A 19,297-nucleotide genomic window follows, 5' to 3' on the forward strand; every position below is an offset into this window, starting at 1 on the left:
TTAGGACCAGGCTCACTGACCATGCACTTTCCCATCCCGTGAAAGGACTACTTCTCCCCTTTTCTTACCCAAATAAGAGTGTCTGACCAAAATAACAGATGGCCTGAGAGCCTCTCCTCCCACGGGCCTGGAGGAAGAATCTTATGTTTGGATGGAAGAGAAGCTCCAGGGGATCATGGGAGTCATGTTTATGAACAGATGACTTCATTCATTCCACCTGTATGTATGGAGTTCCTACTGTGTGTCAGGCCCTAGTCTGGGATCTGGGGGTATATATGTTAATGGCGATAGAGATTAAAAAGAAAAATAAAGACAGTGAGTGGGGAGTAGGGCGAAGTATGATGTTGGAGAGGGTGGTTAGGTTGGGCTCCGCTGAAAAGTAAACCCTGGACAGAGGCCTAAAGAAAAACCATGCAGATATATTGGGGGAAAGCATTCTAGGACTAAGGACTAGCAACGGTCCTGTGGCAGAAACACATTTGATAAGTTCAAGAATGAAGAAGGGGGAGAGGCCAGAAGCTGCGAGTAGCCCAGCGATGGAGGGGAGTTGTACGAGATGAACTACCTTGGGGTAACATCACCTCGGGCCTTGTTGACTGTGATAAGAATCTTGTATTTTACTCTAAGTGACACAGGAAACCATTGAAGGGGTTTAACCAGAGGAGTGACATGCTGAAACTTCTGAAACATCATTAGAACTGCCAGATAGGTAATTGACTGAGTGATTGGGAACTGGGGAATCTGTTTAGGAAGTGAGTATGATAGTCTTGGCAAGAGATGGGATGCCTTGTGGGCTGTCTAGGCCTCCATGTCCGAAAAACGATCAAATTCAAGCTGTGTCCTGAAAGGAGAGCTGAAGGGTTTGTTAGCTTAGATATGGGGTGTGAGAGAAAGGAAAGCCGAGGATGACACTGACGTTTTTAGTCTGAGTGTCTGGAAACATGGAATTGCCATTTGCAGAGAGAAGGAAGACTGAAGAAGGGGCAGATTTCTAGGAAAAAAGAGCAAAACTTGAATTTTGGATGTGTGAAGTGTGAGGTGTCTATTAGAAGTCAAGCAGTCAGTGGGATAAATGAGTCTGGAGTTCAAGCGAGGGGATCAAGGAGACAGTTATAAATTTGGAAGTCATCAGCATACATCCTCTAAGATGGTATTTAATAGATATTAATAGTTGTGTCAGAAAGGGGACTCGGGGAGGGGGAAGGATAAGCTGGGACAAAGTGAGAGAGTGGCATGGACATATATACACTACCAAACGTAAAATAGATAGCTAGTGGGAAGCAGGCGCATAGCTTTGTGTCCACCTAGAGGGGTGGGATAGGGAGGGTGGGAGGGAGGGAGATGCAAGAGGGAGGGGATATGGGGATACATGTGTGTGTATAGCTGATTCACTTTGTTATACAGCAGAAACTAACACACCATTGTAAAGCGATTATACTCCAATAAAGCCGTTAAAAAAAAATACTGCCTGCAGTCAAGTCATGTCTGTATATTTCTGTGTGCATCTCTTGTTGATGGTTTTGAGTTTCCATGTATCTTCTTGGCCATGTTAGAGATAAAAAGTTAATTTTCAAAAAAAAGAAAGGGAGGGCTGGGACTGCGGCGGCTTCTCAGTTGCTTCTGGAATGCCACAGAGCACCTCCACCTTCTTCATGGCCAGGAGGACAGAACTAAGACCAGTGAGTGGAACAAGAAAAATGACAGTAGTGATCGTGATTATGGCAACTACCATTTATGCATCTGGCTCCTTACGTATGTGGTGTCATTGTCTCTACAAACCAGCCTTGAAGAGGCTGAATTCATCTCTGTTTTACTCGTATTGAAACTCAGACTCTGGGAGGTTAAGTAAATGTTGTTAAATACGTTGACTGAGACCACCCAGCTAATAAATAGCTAAGCTGTGATCCAAACCCAAGTTCATGTTCTTGTTGCTACGCTAAACATCACAGCTCAGTTTAAGAAGTTCAATAGGGTGGTCTTTCTTTTATCTCTGAGAAAGACAACTTAGCTGAGAATTTCTGCGAGCTCACCCTCCACCTTCAGCTGAGCCTGTCCTGAAGGTCGGGCGTTTCAGATGCTGGGTGGAATACTGCATGTCGGGGCTGCCTTAGCCAACGCAGAACACACACTGTAAAGCAAGAGAGAACAATTTGAAAAAAGGAGATGACACAGGAAGATAAGAGTCATACATCCGCTCTGAACACTGGCTACAGTTTAAGCCAAGACATTACCCATAGGTGCTGGCTGATTTCCTTTCCTAGTTTCAGAGGGCAGATGACAATCCCCACCCTACTGGAGACAGGTGGAGAAGGGGAATACAGGGATTTATTCCACACTGGCCGAGGGGCAGGCCCTGGGCGGTGTAGCTGTCATCTCCTTCAGGGCTTGCCGCAAACAAATGAGTGCTGGGGGTTCCACCTAGGAAAGTAAGACCTGAGGGGTGACATGGCTCGTCCAAGGACCTGCGGCCAACACACGTTACAGGCTTTCCAGACCCCAGAGCTCAAGCCTGTTGCACCGCTTTCCTTTAGAAGGGGAAGGAGAGAGGAGGCTGGGATGCTGAGAGCGGGGGGCGTTATCCTCCGCCCATCCCCGCCTGCGGTCTGGAGACGGCCGGCAGAGGGCGCCGCGCCCCTGGCTCTCGCAGCGCGCGGCCCGAAGCCATGTTGAATGAGCAAATGTCTGCAGCCGCCTCCGCGAGATGGAAATGTCTCCCTGGCAGGAAATCCGCGAGGAGCACCGCGGGGTTGTGCAAACAGCCTCACAATGTCCGCTTGTGTGTGTGCACTCGGCTTCGCCCGCGTCGCCCACAATGCTCTGTTTTTTTTGGATAATGGGCCTCTGTGGACCCATAGGGCTTGTCATGCAAAAGGGAGTGACCTGTGTTTGTCATAAATGGGCTCTTGTATGATTAATAGCCACGCGAACGCGCCCGCAGTAGCCGCGCGGCACCGGCTTCACCTCTTCGCCGACTCAGTCGCTTTCTTCCCTCGCTCCAAAGCGGCCGTGCAGAATTTATTGCTAAAAGGGAAATGACTTGTTTGCCTTGTGGTTGCAGTTTTTTATATGCGAGACAGGAGGTGCAGAAAACTAGCATTTGTTGCTGGAGGCTGACTGCATGCCAGATATTATACTAGGTGCTTTCCCTGAATTATTTAATTTACTCACTAACGACACTGCTAAGGAAGTATTATGATTCGCATTTCACAGACGAGGAAAACCCAAATTCAGAAGAATAGACTTACCCAAGATCTCCTCAGCCTGTGCTGTTGCCACTGAAGAACTCCTTTTCTCCTTCAGCGCGGTCCACGGTCCACACACTTGGAAATGCCTCCCTCATCCTGCCTGGCTGTCCATACACTCAATTAGCGATTTTAAAATAAATGAGGGATTTCCATTCTTGGGTGTCAGTGTGTGTATTGTACCTCCTGGAATTACATGCAAAAACATGTGGGTCTGTTCATGGGTGCGTTTTTCTAAGAAGGCCGATATTCATCAGATTCTCAAGGTCATCTATGATCATAAAACAACAAGAATATCTCTATTTTGGGAAATGTTTATTTTCTCCAACCTATTTCTCTTCCCAACGACCCTTCCTCTGTTCGGCTTGTTTGCAGTTGACAATCTAACTGTCATTGCTATGCAGTGACTGCTTACCGAATCTTCCATTCCATTTCAGTGGCCATCAGTGAAGAGGCTGCATGCTGGACCTGTGCTTGGAGCTTGGCTGGGGAGGGGTGGGGGGTAGTTGAAATGGGTAACATTCTGGAAATGAAGAAGACATAGCCCTTTAAAGAATCCACAGTAAGGAAGAGAGGTTGCTCATTCAGCCTGGGGGTCAGGGAGGAGGTTTCTGGGAGGAAGTGCAATCTGATTTGGGCCTTGAAAGATAGGCCATCCAGAGGCAGAGGAGAGGGGGAGGGCATTCCAAGCAAAGGGAGCAGCATATGAGCACAAAAACAGAAGCAAGAACCAGGCCAGAGCTGTTGGCACTCTCCATACGCTGGTGTGACCAAAGCACAGAGTGTTCACAGGAGCTGAAACTTGAAAGAGAGCTTTGGGTCAGGTTTTAGGATCTGAATACCATGTGAAAAATTGCACCCATCTTAATTTGACAGCCAGCTTGGGGAGCGTTTACACTGAAACATGCCTTTTTCCTTCCACCCAGCAGCTCCACATCGCACTGGGCCGGGGAGTTGCCTCAGAAAGCAGCTCCCTGCAGGAGAGCCGGCCTCCCGGGCACTCAGCACACTCCCACCTCCCCCCGCCTTTCCTGTCCCATCTTACAGTGACGGTCTTCAGTGCTTGCTTGGGGTTCAAGCTAGGGGTTTTATTTTAAAGCGTTCCTTTGGTTTGCGATTAAGCGTACTTTGAAATCAAGGCATTTGCTCCTTTCAGAAACTGGAGACCAAAGCAAAGCCCCTCCTGCCTCTGAGATTTCAAGGGATGTTTTCCGCCCTTTGGCCGACCTTGACACTTGAGATGTAATGGACCACGCCAACCTCCCTTGGCTTCAAATTCTTTAGGTTTTCAGTATGTGAAATGGCTTTTGGTGGTCTTTTTGGTACTTCTATAATTTTGACATAACCCCCCCAAATAAATTTGAACTGGGAAGTAATATACCTAATGCTTTGACACCTCCATCAATTCCAAAGCCTCCTTTTTTGCACAGGTGGACCTCCGTTTAAGAAAACTCAGTGTCTGAAAACCTAGACTTACAATCAAGTCAGTCCCTGGCACTGGGGCAGGTGGGGTTCTTCAGGGGGCTTTCGCTTCCCAGAAGTACTGCATCCGCGGGCACCGTGCCTTCCGGTGCCTTGACCTGCGAGGTCATATTTCACCACTTGACAGTGACCTCTGGAGGCAGAGAGACCTCAGGCACAGATGTGTGGAGCAGCTGCCAGGGACCGAGAGCCAGGCAGGGACGGGGGGAAAGCCTTTTTCTTTTTTTTCCTCTCTCTTTTTTTTTTTAGGTTATATTGTGAGATAACATATAGAAGAGATTTAATTCACCAGCATTCACTTTACACAGGACATTTCCTGTAACGTGCGCTCAGAGTCTCCTGTGTGATCCGAGGTGCTTGGGGTATCTGGTGTTGGATTGGGGGAGGCGAGAGAGAGACCAAGATAATGGCTGGAGATGATGGGGAGAGACTGCGGCCAGGAGAAGGGCTTAGAGAGAAGTCACGGCCAGGGGAGACGTGGAAGGTACCTGGATAGAGTGAGACACCAGGTCTAAGGGGGGGGGCAGCAGGTGCAGAAATTTCGGGGGACACTCAGGTTTCTGGCTCATAATTTAATGGACGATGATGCTTTTCTGTGAACAAAGAAGGAGGAGGACATTTGGGAAGGGCAGAACTTAAGGCTATTAAGATCTTCCCCAAATTGCTATGCTTGCAGGAAATTCACTTAGAGTTACCGGCCAGGAGTTGAGGAGGGAGGTCCAGTTTGGGGCTAGAGCGGGACGGGGGACAAGGTGTGAAGAACGAGCATTGGAGACAGACACTTAAAGGTTAGATGGAGGAAGCGGAGACTTAAGAAGGACCATTCACAGAGATGAGAGGGCAGCAAGGAGGCGCTCCAGCATCTCGGCGGGGGAGGGCTTGGCCAACAGCACGCAGGGCAAGATTCCTCTGCAGCCCCCACTCAGAGCAAAGAGGACCCTGGCTTCTGTCGGTTGAAATACCTGAGAATCAATTCTGGAAAAAGGAGATCTGTAATCCAAGAGAAATGAGAGTCTGTTTAATCTAAATCACTGATGGTCAGAACAGCCCAAACTTTGGGCGACTTACCCGTGTTCCCTTTCAGGTTCTAGACTGAAACGAAGCCATCGGAGACAGGTGGAATAAACAGCTTTCCCAACACTGCTCCGTAAGCGGAAGGCATTTCCAAGACTGCTGCCCTGCAGGGGTCACTCTCTCTTTGAAATCGGGCAGAAGTGGCCTGGGTGGGCTGTGACTGTCAGCCCTCCTTCTAGAGAAGGGGCAAGCTTATCAAGCAGTTTCCTCCTCACCGTGTTCTTGATGTCACAAGTGGAAGGGGACAAATTCACTAATGATTTCCCAGCGGTGGGCTGGTCCAGAACAAAGTCCCAGTTTGATGGTTTCCATATTCACTGGTATTGGAAATTGGGGCGGGGGGCACATTGACTTGCATTCCCTAAAAAAGAATCTAATTTCACTCTCATTTCTTGGAGACTTTTTGCTGCTGTAATATTGATGTTTATGGGGAAATTAGCTGTGATGAGGTAATAGTCTATTTTAGAAAACTGAACTCAGATATTGAAAGGACTATTTTAAACCTGCACTTAATCGTTCAGCTCTGTAATGGTCTCTCGGTATGTTTTTGAGAATTCCCATGGATTGCCTTACACCTCGACTCTAGCAGCTTGTATTCCACCGGGAACACCCAGCCCTTTTGAGGGACACCGTGGCATTAATGATGGATGAGGGTATTCAAGGCATTTTCCCATTTGAGTGCCATTACTTGTAGTGTTAAAACGTTTTGAAAACACATTTTAGCCATTAACTCATTTTTATTGTCAGATGAAGGTGCTTAATAGACTCACTGTAGTTCCCCTCCTTCGTCTTGGAATGAAATCATCTGTTGGATTCTTGGCACGACTTTCGGCAACGGAACAGAGAACCTTATGACTTCATTGCAGAAGCGGCAGCTGGGGCAGGGAATTCCAGCCCAGCCCAACTATCCAAAATCGCTCACCTGGTTCTGCTCCCGGAATTTATAGGCTGAGCTACTTCATTCCATCCATGCATTTCCCGTCCCCCCCCTCCAAAGAAGAGCAGGTGCTTCTGTCACTTAAGGAAGGTACCCTTCCTTTTGTTGAGAAGTATTTTTTTAAGCCACCTATTTTGCATCTGATACATTACAGGCTGATGGTCAACCGGTTTTGCTTATCGTTCAGAACAAGCAAGGAGTATAAATGAGGTATGATGGGTTGTATGATTACTAGGAGAAAGTGTCTCTGGGTAGTGTGAATACCAGACGTATCAGGGTTGTACTCTCCCTGCTCGGACGGCTCCCTGGTTGGTTCATGGGAGGCAAGCCGGAGGGGTCACTTGCTTTTGGGGGACGGTGTGGGGAGCCTGCAAGCCTCTTTCGTCGCTGACAGCAGCTGCCAGCCTGGCTGCCATCAGGATTTCTCCAAATCTGAACCTTGTTGATCAGGTTGAAGGGCAGGTTGTCCGAATAGCCCTCCTACAATCACATCCAGTCGCCAGAAACACTCCTGAAGCCAGACCTGGACTTCTTTCCTCCACTCTGTTGGGGAAATCTCAGGGCTCCATTGTAGTTAGGAGATCAGACTTACCATAAAACTAAATGAGACAGGCCACGGTGTGCAGCTGGAGGCACCAGCTTCAGAGCAGAGGCCAGCAGCTCTGCTCCCAAGCTGGGCCTAGTAACTGACCAGGTTAGTGACTCCTAGACTTTGGAATTTCATAAAACCATAAAATTTCAAAATAAACTTTGGGGACTTAAGATGTAGCTATCACTATCATTTTGTAAAATAAATAAATAACACTGTAGCATAGAGATGTTTGCATAACTTTAGGAGAAATGCAAGGCTTGTGCCATAGCCTTAATTTCTCATTTTGCCTTGGACTGGTTGATGCTTTGGTACCACTGGACAAAACAATCTTAAGGATTTCTTTGCCAGTGCTAACTGGGTACCAGGCCCTGTGCTAACTGCTGGGAATACAAGGAGGTGTGAAAACAGCCCTGCCCAAGAAGACCTTATATTCAGAGATGGGGGGAAAGTGTGTAATTATGGTCCACACTGTAGGCACTAACACACAGTAAACACACAAAGTTAGGTGAGCAAAGAGAAGCCGAACTTACCCAAGGGAGTGGGTTTTGTTTTATTTGAGGTAGAGTCGAAGAGGAGGGAAGATTTAGGGGGGTTCTTCTGAAGGTCCTGATTTCCAAACTCATACTTGAAAGGGGATTCTGGGGAGGCAATGGCCGAGAGCCAGTGCTTAGAGGTCAGATGGAATTGACGTCCAGACCCAGCTCTGCCGCTTGTGGGCTTGAGAAACTTTTAAAACCTCTAAGATTATTTCTTTATCTCTGAAGTTGGGATAATAAGAGTTCCTACCTCATAAGGCGGTTGTGAAAATTAAAATATGATAATACATGAAAAGCTCTCATCCCTATGGCCTGCAGATCATTACAAAATGTTAGCTGTCATTATAATTGTAAACAGAAGGAGCAACATGTGCAAGGGCCCTGAGGCAACAAAGAGCAGGCTGCTTTAGAGAAGTGTAGGGTGTGATGAGTGGAGGGCCCAGGGGTGCGGAGGAAGAGAGGGGACAGAGGAGACGGGCAGGGGCTGGAGGCCAGGTTTTCTGGATCCAGTGCACACACTGGTACGTGCTACCTCCTGTGGGCCCTGGAGAGCCATGGAAGCATATTAAGCAAGGAAGTCACATTGTTACTTTTGTAACAATGATTTGTGTTTGGAAAGCTGGAAGCGAATGGGCAGGAGACAAAACTGGAATCAGGAGAATCAGTTTGGGGGCTCTTTGCAGGGTGCTGGAAGCTCTGCTGAGGGTCTGAATTAGGATAATCATGGTAGGGAAGGAGAGAAGTGCACACAATGTTATGAACCACCAGTGAGGATGTCCTGTTTAACATGCTGTTTAGCATGTTCTAGGGAGACCCTACTACCATAGAGCAGAAACCCTCCACTGGCAGTGATACATCACACTTTATGGTTTTTTTATTATTATTATTTAATAAATCTTTATTGGAGTATAATTGCTTCACAATACCATGTTAGTTTCTGTTGCACAACAAAGCAAATCAGCCATGTGCATACATATGTCCCCATGTCCCCTCCCTCTTGAGCCTGCCTCCCACCCTCCCTGTCCCACCCCTCTGGGTCATCGCAAAGCTCCTAGCCGATCTCCCTGTGCTATGCGGCTGCTTCCCACCAGCCAACTATTTTACATTCGGCAGTGTGTATATGTCGATGCTACTCTCACTTCGCCCCACCTTCGCCCTCCCTCCCCATGTCATCAAGTCCATTCTCTATGTCTACCTCTTTATTATTGCCCTGCAGCTAGGTTCATCAGTACCATTTTTCTTTTTTTAGATTCCATATATATGCGTTAGCATACGGTATTTGTTTTTCTCTTTCTGACCTACTTCACTCTGTATGACAGACTCTAAGTCCATGCACCTCACTACAAATATCGCAATTTCGTTTCTTTTTATGGCTGAGTAATATTCCATTGTATATATGTGCCACATCTTCTTTATCCATTCATCTGTCGATGGACATTTAGGTTGGTTCCATGTCCTGGCTGTTATAAATAGAGCTGCAATGAACATTGTGGTGCATGTCTCTTTCTGAACTATGGTTTTCTCAGGGTATATGCCCAGTAGTGGGATTGCTAGGAAAACTGGACAGCTACATGTAAAGGAATGAAATTAGAGCACTACCTAACACCATACACAAAAATGAACTCCAAATGGATTAAAGACTTAAATGTAAGACCAGACACTATAAAACTTTTAGAGGAAAACATAGGAAAAACACTCTTTGACATAAACCACAGCAAGATCTTTTTTGACCCACTTCCTAGAGTAACAGAAATAAAAACAAAAATAAACAAATGGGACTTAATTAAACTTAAACGCTTCTGCACAGCAAAGTAAACCATAAACAAGACAAAAAAATGGCCCTCAGAATGGGAGAAAATATTTGCAAATGAAACAACAGACAAAGGATTAATCTCCAAAATATATAAACGGCTCATGGAGCTCAATATCAAAAAACCAAACAATCCAGTTAAAAAATGGGTGGAAGACCTAAATAGACATTTCCCCAAGAAAGACATACAGGAGGCCAAGAGGCACATGAAAAGATGCTCAACATCACTAATTATTAGAGAAATGCAGACCAAAACTACAATTAGGTATCACCTCACACCAGTTAGAATGGGCATCATCAGAAAATCTACAAACAACAAATGCTGGAGAGGGTGTGGAGAAAAGGGAACCCTCTTGCCCTGTTGGTGGGAATGTAAATTGATACAGCCACTATGGAGAACAGTATGGAGGGTCCTTAAAAAACTAAAAATAGAACTACCATATGCATCTTATGTTTTTTTTTAATTTATGTATTTTATTTATTTATTTTTGGCTGCGTTGGGTCTTCATTGCTGTGCGCGGGCTTTCTCTAGCTGCGGCAAGCGGGGGTACTCTTCGTTGTGGTGCACAGGCTTCTCATTGCAGTGGCTTCTCGTTGCAGAGCATGGGCTCTAGGCACGCGGGCTTAAGTAGTGTGGCACACGGGCTTGGTAGTTGTGGCTCGCGGGCTCTAGAGTGCAGGCTCAGTAGTTGTGGCACACGGGCTTAGTTGCTCGGCGGCACGTGGGATCTTCCCGGACCAGGGCTCAAACCCATGTCCCCTGCATCGGCAGGCAGATTCTCAACCACTGTGCCACAGGGAAGCCCCAACCTTATGTTCTAATGTCTTTAAAAAATTGAATTTGTCCCATTTACTTTTTGTGTTAATGGACAGAGCAAGAGATTGACAACCAGGACACCTTCCTTCTGGCTCCTTCTTTGGCCCTAATGTATTTTGGGTCCTTGGACAAGTGCTTTTTTGTAAATAAGAGCTTTAAAAAGATGACCCCAGTTCTAATATGGAATGTATTCTGAGGACATTTGGGACTTCCGTCTGGAAGACCCTGGGAAGGACACTGATTATATCTGACCCACATGTTCTGATCTGTAAAATGGGTCCAGTATCACCTTCCCTACCTTTGACACATGATCATGTTGAGGATAAATGAGGCCAGACACATCTTTGACAAAGATGTGATGTTATATAAATATACATCATTGTTGTATTCGTGATTGGTCTGGGGCTTATATGCTAACTATGTTGCAGAAAAATATTAGGCTCAACCAGGACTTAAGTCTTTGATTTCTAAAGTCTTTGTACCAGGGATGCTCAACATTTTAGATTCCGAAAGGTATTGTCTCATTCAGAGTGCTAAGAAAACCCATCCCTTCTGGTAAAGGCATTGAGTATTTATCATCTTAGACCTTAAGAAAAATATTAGCAAATAGAACCATGTAGGGCTGCTGTTCTATTTTTTCTCACTTTCTGTTCTGTATTGATAAAAGGTGGTATTGGCTTAGAAAGTCCCCTTTCCGATAGTTATAGCTACAAAAGAAAATTTCTAAGTGCTTGTTCTCTAATCATGAAAATTGGGCATGTACACAGGCAAAGGTCAGAATTCACAATGCCCACACCCTGGGCCTGAGTCCTTTGTTATGTCTTGCTTATAGTAAACAAATAAATTTCCTCACCAACTATGGTCACATCTTTTCAAAGTCACTTCTAGTTGATTTTATTTGGTTTTACACTCTGGGAATACAACTAATCTTATTATTTTTTTTCTTCCAAACAAGAACCAAGTTCTAAATAGGAAAAAAAAAAAAATGTGCATGTGCATGTCTGTGTGTTTGTGTGTGTGTGTGTGTGTGTGTGTGTGTGTGCAGCGCACTTTTATCCCCTTCTCTTTTTTGGAACTGAAATGTTAGCAGAGGATGATTCCTGCAGGAGGGTCATCATTTTCTACTGAGCAGCCTTAGAGCCAGCTCCCATGGAAGTGGTTTTGAGCTCAGAGCCAAGAAAGTAGTCATAGAAAATACCATGCATACATCCCAAATCGTCACCCCTGGGAGATGAGAGCCTCCCTTGGCAGGGACATGGGGGCAGTCTTTAAAAGCACTATTAACACTCCTGCAGTGACTAGAGAAATACCCTCTTTCTAGACAATTTGGAAAAAAATGTGAAAGAATCCATTTCAAAATTGTATTGCTGTACATGAACCTTGAGGAATAAGCCTTCTGTATTGGGAAGGCTTCACCAGTCACATAACTAGTGTCTTTTGTTCCCTTCTCACTCTAGATCCCCCAGCTGGAGGCGTCCTTTCTGCCAATACAGATTCCCAGGGTCCTTCATTCCTGGGTGGAGTTCACTTCTTCTATGACGCTAATTTTTCTGGAAGATTCCACCCCACATGGTTTTCTGTCTTCTCTAAATTCCTAGAGAAATATGTCTTTCACTGTCCATGCCTTGGGGGACTACTAGTGTAGAGCAGGCCACTTCGGAATCTAACAGAAACTATAGACCCTCTCCCCAGAGAAAGGAGCATATACGTACAATAATGCATTATCTAGCACGCACTTTCCACAGACCACGGACTCTCAGAGTCACCAAACGGGCCTCCTAGGGGTCTCCTCCTAGGGATCCCAGGTCTCCTCCTGTGGGGAAAAGAGCATGGACTTTGAGTTCCTAGATGCTCAAGCTCTATCTTTTATTTTCCTGTAGTCTTCAGAAAGATGCTTAACCAACTAAATTTCTTCTTCTTCTACATGACGAGAATTATAGCTACCTGAAGGATTGCTGTAAGGTTTGAGTGAACTTAAGTGTGTGAAAGCTCCAAGCACAGTGCCAGGCACACAGTGGACCCTCAGTAAAATGTGCATGTTCTTGTCCCTCTCATATATCGTCATCAGTCATCACTCTGGTTGGTACTTACTGTGTATCGGGTACATACTACTACTTTCGCATTCAGTTAACGTTTTTGAGCCCTTGCCACTTACCAGAAGCTTGTTATGTGCTTCCAGATCGATTACATTCTTAATTTGAACTTGTGCTGTCTCCCTAAATAGCATGTGTATCACTTGAGCACTGCAGCCATGGCTTCTGTCATTGAAAACCCCACTCCCACAGGCCGCAGGTATTCAGGGTGTTCAACCAGTGATTGACTACTTCCCTCGGGGCAATTATCCAAGGTGGTGTTTTTATTAGAAAACCAAAGGGAAAAGAAGAAACTTCCCATCAAACTGTTACCAGATTCCCTTTAGGGAGGATAGGAGTTTGATTTTTCCTTTTATTTAGATAGATCACTGTCGCCAAGAGAGTCAGTGTTGAGGAAGATGAACCAGGTCTCCTGGGACCTGAGTGGGCAGTGATCCTGACCGACCCCTTCTTTTGACTGTTGGAAAATCTGTGTTGCCCCTTTGCCCTTTAGCATTTCATTCCTTTTCAGTAGAGATATTTCATGAGTCCCTTTGGCAGGGTTTTCTTCATTAGATATTTGTGCTATATGCTATATTTATGAAAAGGGGTAAACATAGACACAACCGTTTGGTTAAAAATTGAAGTTTTTGATGATTTTTTGAGTATTTATTAAAAGGGTGATCTCCTTACTGCTATTTTCAAAAGCATTTGTTTCTGCTTGGGATTTTCGTGTTGGAAATGGGAATTAACTTATATAGAGTTATCTGAAGACCCCAGCCTCTAACTGTCACACACTTATATAAATATTGTTCTCTTGAAAATTTAGTTTTCTTTCATAAAGATTTATATTTTTAAAATTAGCTTCTGTATTTAATTTTAATACCTTTAAGTTTTCTCATTCCTAAACAACATATCTTCCTCTTAGATATGTTTTGAAGATAAAGTAAGAAAAGGTATCTAAAATACAGTCTTTGGCATGTAGGAAAATCTCTTGCGGTGCTAGCTATTAATACCTTTAAATATTTACCTGATTATAGCTTGACGTTAAAGCAGTTTACATAAAGAGTCATGGATTTTGGGAGACCAAACCTGAAATATCAAGAAACATGCAACTTACATGATTCTGGGGATGTAATACTTCTTTGATTCCATGAATAACTTAAACCATGAAACGAGTTGTAATGCTGAATAATTAGAGCTAATATTTGCGCAGTATTTTATAGTATTTTACGCAGCGGTTTTACACTCATTTCAATAGTCTTTGCAAGAACCTCATGTAGAAGAGATTATTATACTATTGTTGTTGTAGGTGAAGAACCGAGACTCAGAGCTACAATGACTTGCTCTAGCATAATGGGGGAGTGAGACCGTGCTTCATATTTGTGCGGCTCTTTCAAACTCTTCTCTAGGAGCTCATCATTTACCACTTACACTAAGCATCTTCGGAGAATATCAGTAGGCCACATTTTTATCTTAGCCTACTCTGTGCTACAGATCCTCAAGACTGTGTCTTAATCTTTATCAGTAAGTCCCAACCTGCAACGCTCTGGGAGAACAACCCCAGCAAATAGCCAAAGCCATCATGGTAGACGCCCACACACCTTCACTTTGGTAGAGAAGAGACAGTCCTGGAGAACCCGGTCATGGAGGAAGACAGGTGTCTCTAAGAGCAAAAGGCCATCCAGAGTGGCCACAGACGGAAAGAGGACCACCTTCCAATGCCAGTCTCCAAAGCAGGAAACATCCCAAGTAAGAGCCAGAAAGAAAGTTTGCGAGGCCCATCGCCTCATGAGTACTTATCCAACTGGCATCTCCCCTCTGTCTTCATCTGAGAGACCAAATTTCGTAATCTTCCCTTGCTCTGCCCCTACCAGACCCTCCTGGAGGGAGTGAATTCAGATCTCACCACACTCACGGGCACCACTGCAAACTATGTCGTGTCCCAGGGAGGTTTCACTTTGAGATGATCTCTGAAGATGTCAAGGGAGACATTGTGTGTTTGTGTGTGTGTTTGTGTGTGTGTGTGTTAAAATAAGCCTAAACTTTATAATATAGACAGCATACTAGTTTTAAATAATAAACATGCTTTGTAAATTATTGCTTGAGCTCCCTTAGGCCTGGAATCCTTCTTAGCACCCTCCTTTATGAATTCTGTTCCTAGTATTTTAGTACTTTCACATCTGGATTTTTTGCTGTACTCCTCTCTCCCTTCATATTGGTTCCCCATCTCCTCCTTTATTATTGGGGAGACCTTTCCTATCCCTTGAACTTAATAAGCAGCTTCTTTACCCGTAGAAACTGCCTAGAATCATCACCTGCCGGATTGCCTTATTCTCTCTGATATGAGCTCCCAATCCATAGTGGAGAGTGGCAAGGATCTGGCAAGTTCCTTGGGACTGACCCAGCAGCAGGTCACATTAGGAGTGTAGGCATGGAGTTACCAGACAGAACATGGAAACCAGAGTCCCCGGCTTCCCTAAATACAGTCCTGGACTGCCAACCAGGCTTCTCTCCCCGCCTTTTAGCTGTGAAAACACTGCTGTACCCATGGGAGCTCTAAGACTCTGCTCATCCTCAGGTATAAGTGTCAGTGCGCTCTTAGCTGGACGAGATTTCTCTTTGTCTCAACTCTCTCTTAGCCAGATCACTATTTCATTTAAAAAAAAAAAAAAAAAAAAAAAGCTGTACTTCTCCAGTGTCACCAGTTTGTCTTTATTTTCTGAACACCAAATCTTGAAAGAGACTTTTTTTTCCCTTTGCTTTGGCACTCAGAAGCTTAGATCCTAATTGATCTCCAACAGATGTGAGGATCTTATTGCCTGGATGACCTATAGTTCATGTACTACTTGCCTCTCTACCTTCCTCTTACGATTCTGCTTTTATTTTCCTCTTCCCCTCACTTTCATTATGTAAGCATTTGCATTTTCTAATAGTGTATAATAACTTATCTGAAATTCTTTTTTTTTTTTTTTTTGCTGTACGCGGGCCTCTCACTGTTGTGGCCTGTCTTGCTGTGGAGCACAGGCTCCGGACGCGCAGGCTTAGTGGCCATGGCTATTGGGCCCAGCCGTTCCGTGGTATGTGGGATCCTCCCGGACCGGGGCACGAACCCGTGTCCCCTGCATCGGCAGTCGGACTCCCAACCACTGCGCCACCAGGGAAGCCCTATCTTAAATTCTTTTATTGAACAAGATCAAATATTAAAAAATAATCCTCACAGTGATTAACTAAGCCATCTCATTAGTAACATGGTTCATAGAAATGTGTTTTGTATGCACTTGGGAGCTGTTTGAAAAGATTGGAGAGGCTCTGTCATGAAGAATGTAGCTGGGGGTGTAGTAAAAGCTCTTTGGGTGAGGGTCTTCCCAAGTGGAGCCCGAGGTCTAATACAAAACAACCATGGTCTCTACCCAGTGCCCATCTGTGTGATGCTAACTCACTTTGCAGACCTTGAACCAGAATATACTTCCATGAATTCTTGTCCCATTGGAGGGGAGCGATAAGCATCATTTTTTTTTTTCCATGAAGGAGATGAACTATTTCTGTGTTTATTCAAGGAGCTTGTATTGAAATGCATGTTTTCTAGGTTCCATGGGACTGGACTTGACCCCTAATACTACATAATATCCCATAATTATCAATTATTGTTCCAGACAGTTCCTGTTTGGGATGTGAGACATCTAGAGTACATCTAGAATATTTCCAGTTAGTTGACCTGGGTTGTTGTTAGAATCATGCTTCAAAATATTGGGCTGCATCAGCCAACCAGCTTAAGTAACGTTTTGAACAGAACTCTGCAGCCAGCTAGTATTTGGATGTATTTCCACGTGTGTTTATTTCAGTCTGTTACTAATTTTAAAGGCTTAATGTATTTCCCACCCAGGCACTCTGACAGTAAAATCCTACACAAGTCAGACTTTTAGGAGGAAGCTAAATCCATTCAGGTCTCTTGTGACATGTTAATAGCACAAAGCTAGGGAAATTAAGAATATTTAACTTCCATTAAGGCATTTTATATGAAAGTCAGGGCTGCTACTAAACAGTAGAATCATCTTCCTACAAGAAGTGCCTCCGGGTCTGAGTTGGAATTGTTCATTAAATTGGAAACAGATTATTTCCTAGAGACCCAGGAGGATTTGTGAATGTTGCCCAGTGGCAGGGATGGGCTGTACCAGTTCTGAGTTTTAATCTGGCAGAACCTGTCTCCTACAGGGCTTTGCTCAAAAGTACTTTAAAAGAAAATGTGCATAAAGGCAAGGGAGGAAGAAAATGACAGAAAGAATAGGGACGATCCTTTTGGAAGAGAGGAGCATGGTGTTTGCCTCCTATTGTGTGTGTGTGTGTGTGTGTGTGTGTGTGTGTACATGTCATACATGCCCACACATTCATATATTCCAAGATAGGCAAGGTCTAAGAGGTATCTTTTCCAACTTTCTGCCCAACTCATTTTTATAATATTTTTCAGGAGTAATATACCATATTTCTACTTAAACACCACCAGTGACAGGAAACACTATTTCACAGGGCAAATCACCCAATATGCCGACAACCCTAATGGTTAGAAATTTTTTCACAACACTGAATGAAGATCTTCCTCATTATTTCCTCATTGGTTCTGGTTCTCTTCCCTAGAGCCACATATAACCTACCTCATTCGTTTTCCATAGAGAATTCTAAGTAAGTATTTGAAGGCTGTTAAGATAATTATCATGATGATGATGGTGGTAATTATCATGTAATGTGCCTTGAGCACTTCCTATAAGTACGGTGCTAAACACTTTCTATTTTTATTCATTAATATTCATGATTGATGAAATAGATACATTTCAAAAATTCTTTTTACAGATGAGAAAACTGAGGCTTAGAGAGCAAAGTACCTTGCCTTGGATAACAGAGCTAACAGGAAACAGAGCTAGGATTGCAAACAGCCCTCCCTAAGCAGACTCTTTTCTACCTTCACGTTAGTGACTTATACTGTGAATGTTGTCTGCAAGTGTATGAGTTATTTTCTCAGAAGGGGGGATTATGGAGACTAGATTATACCACCTTCTGCACTTAAGGGAACTGCTTGCTATGTATTTTCATGCACAACATCATCCTTTTCGTATATTCCTCTTTCACCACATCTTTCTTAGAGTGGCTTATCTTTTTAAATGCCTATAGCAACATAAGTACTGTCAGAAGCCATGTGGATAGAAAATTACATCCCTGCAGTTCCCTTTTACTGGTCCAGTGATTTTTCAAGTTGATCCTTCACAAGCTGAGGTGTCTGAATCATGAGTTAGAAAAATGCCTTCCAAAGAGCACAGTACCCAGCATCAAATCACGGCTCCGTAAATATGTGTAGAATAAATGAATGGACAACGGCCTCCTGAAGAAGATGGTTAATGTCTAGAGCTGAGAGCAGTAGAAATTTTGCTATTTACTTAAATAATAACTACATTTCCCCTATTTTTCCAGGTTGGGATTGCAGATATGTAACAAATTTGTTACACCCTTGATTCACCCTTGCAAATGCCTCAGGCTGCAGTTTCATTGAGAAAACTTTTTGGTTATTATACCTTTCCGTTTCTACACTTCATGAAGTACCTAATTTCGTTACCATTGAAATGTCAAATTGCAAGAGCCTCCGACTTGCCTGGGAAACATGACCTCCTGTACAGGCTAAGAGGGTTCCTGGGAGTATAAATCTGTTTTCTAAACTCTTTTCCTCAGGAACTTTAAGAAACTTACCTTTTTGGATAGGTATTTTAATAATGCCCTCTCTGTTCTGCTTGTCCATTGACATGGTATGTTCCCACATCAATGGAACAGAAACAAAGCGAAGCTGAAATATTAACCGTAAGGATTCAGGGGATTAGTGAAGGGGAAAGGGAAGAAATTTGTAGAATATACGTAAACTCTGCCTCCTATGACTAAAATACCTAATTCTTTGAATAAAAAATAGTTGCTAAGTTATCACTCATCACCTGGTATAAAGATACTTTCTATTGGGCCTTCTGATGTAGTTATAGGAGTTCAGTGGTATTTATGCAAGTTATTAAAAAATGTCCAATCTTTTAAGAAGCTTGTTTTTTATACTGCTAATGGTATTTGGTTTTGTGTTGCCTCTCCTAGGTTTGCTGGGATGGGAAACCTGCTCAAAGTCCTTACCAGGGAAATTGAAAACTACCCACATTTTTTCCTGGATTTTGAAAGTAAGTTCCAAAAATTTAAAGATTACGGTGAAAACGTTTCACTTTCTTTATAGCTTGTTGATAGGGAAGTTATAAGATAAAGATTGTGTGTGATACTTAAACCACATCCAAATGTCACTCTGCATTTCTCTGAGTCTTCAAAGGTCATTTCCTTCTTTCTTTTCATGCATTTTAAAAACACCCCAAAGAATATCTTTTTAATACGCCCAGGCTTTTCTTTGATTTTAGAAGCAATCAGTTATTGTAGGCCTAACATAAATCATCAACATGTATTTTCCTAATAATTTTCAAGATCTTTTATGTCTTATTCCAAAGAAAAACAGTATACATAGTAATTGACACAGATTAATATAGAACAGATATCACTAGACGTAAAAGAAAAAGTGATATATACAAGAAATGAGGCTTACAGATTTTGTATTTTTGAGTCATCTCTGTTCTTTTATATTATTTGATAATACAAAACTGTTCCAGGAGTTTAAGATATAACTTTCATTTGAAAGGTTATTTTTCTTTTATCAAAAACTTTAAATTT

General features: G+C 43.5%; 1 protein-coding gene across 2 annotated transcripts in view; it reads left to right on the forward strand.

Moving 5' to 3' along the window:
* CYRIA (CYFIP related Rac1 interactor A) overlaps positions 1 to 19,297 on the forward strand; it is a 107,374-nt gene that overhangs the window by 61,868 nt on the left and 26,209 nt on the right. For both annotated transcript variants that reach the window (XM_022554190.2, XM_089923417.1), the window contains one exon: positions 18,683 to 18,762. In XM_022554190.2, the coding sequence (XP_022409898.1) occupies positions 18,693 to 18,762 (70 nt within the window). In that variant the 5' untranslated portion in view covers positions 18,683 to 18,692. Of the gene's footprint in view, positions 1 to 18,682; positions 18,763 to 19,297 lie in introns of those variants that run through there.

Source organism: Delphinapterus leucas, chromosome 13 (assembly GCF_059928025.1).
Source record: "Delphinapterus leucas isolate spDelLeu-1000000601 "Yukka" chromosome 13, BTC_Dleu_Yukka2, whole genome shotgun sequence".
NCBI classification, from domain to species: Eukaryota; Metazoa; Chordata; class Mammalia; order Artiodactyla; family Monodontidae; genus Delphinapterus; species Delphinapterus leucas.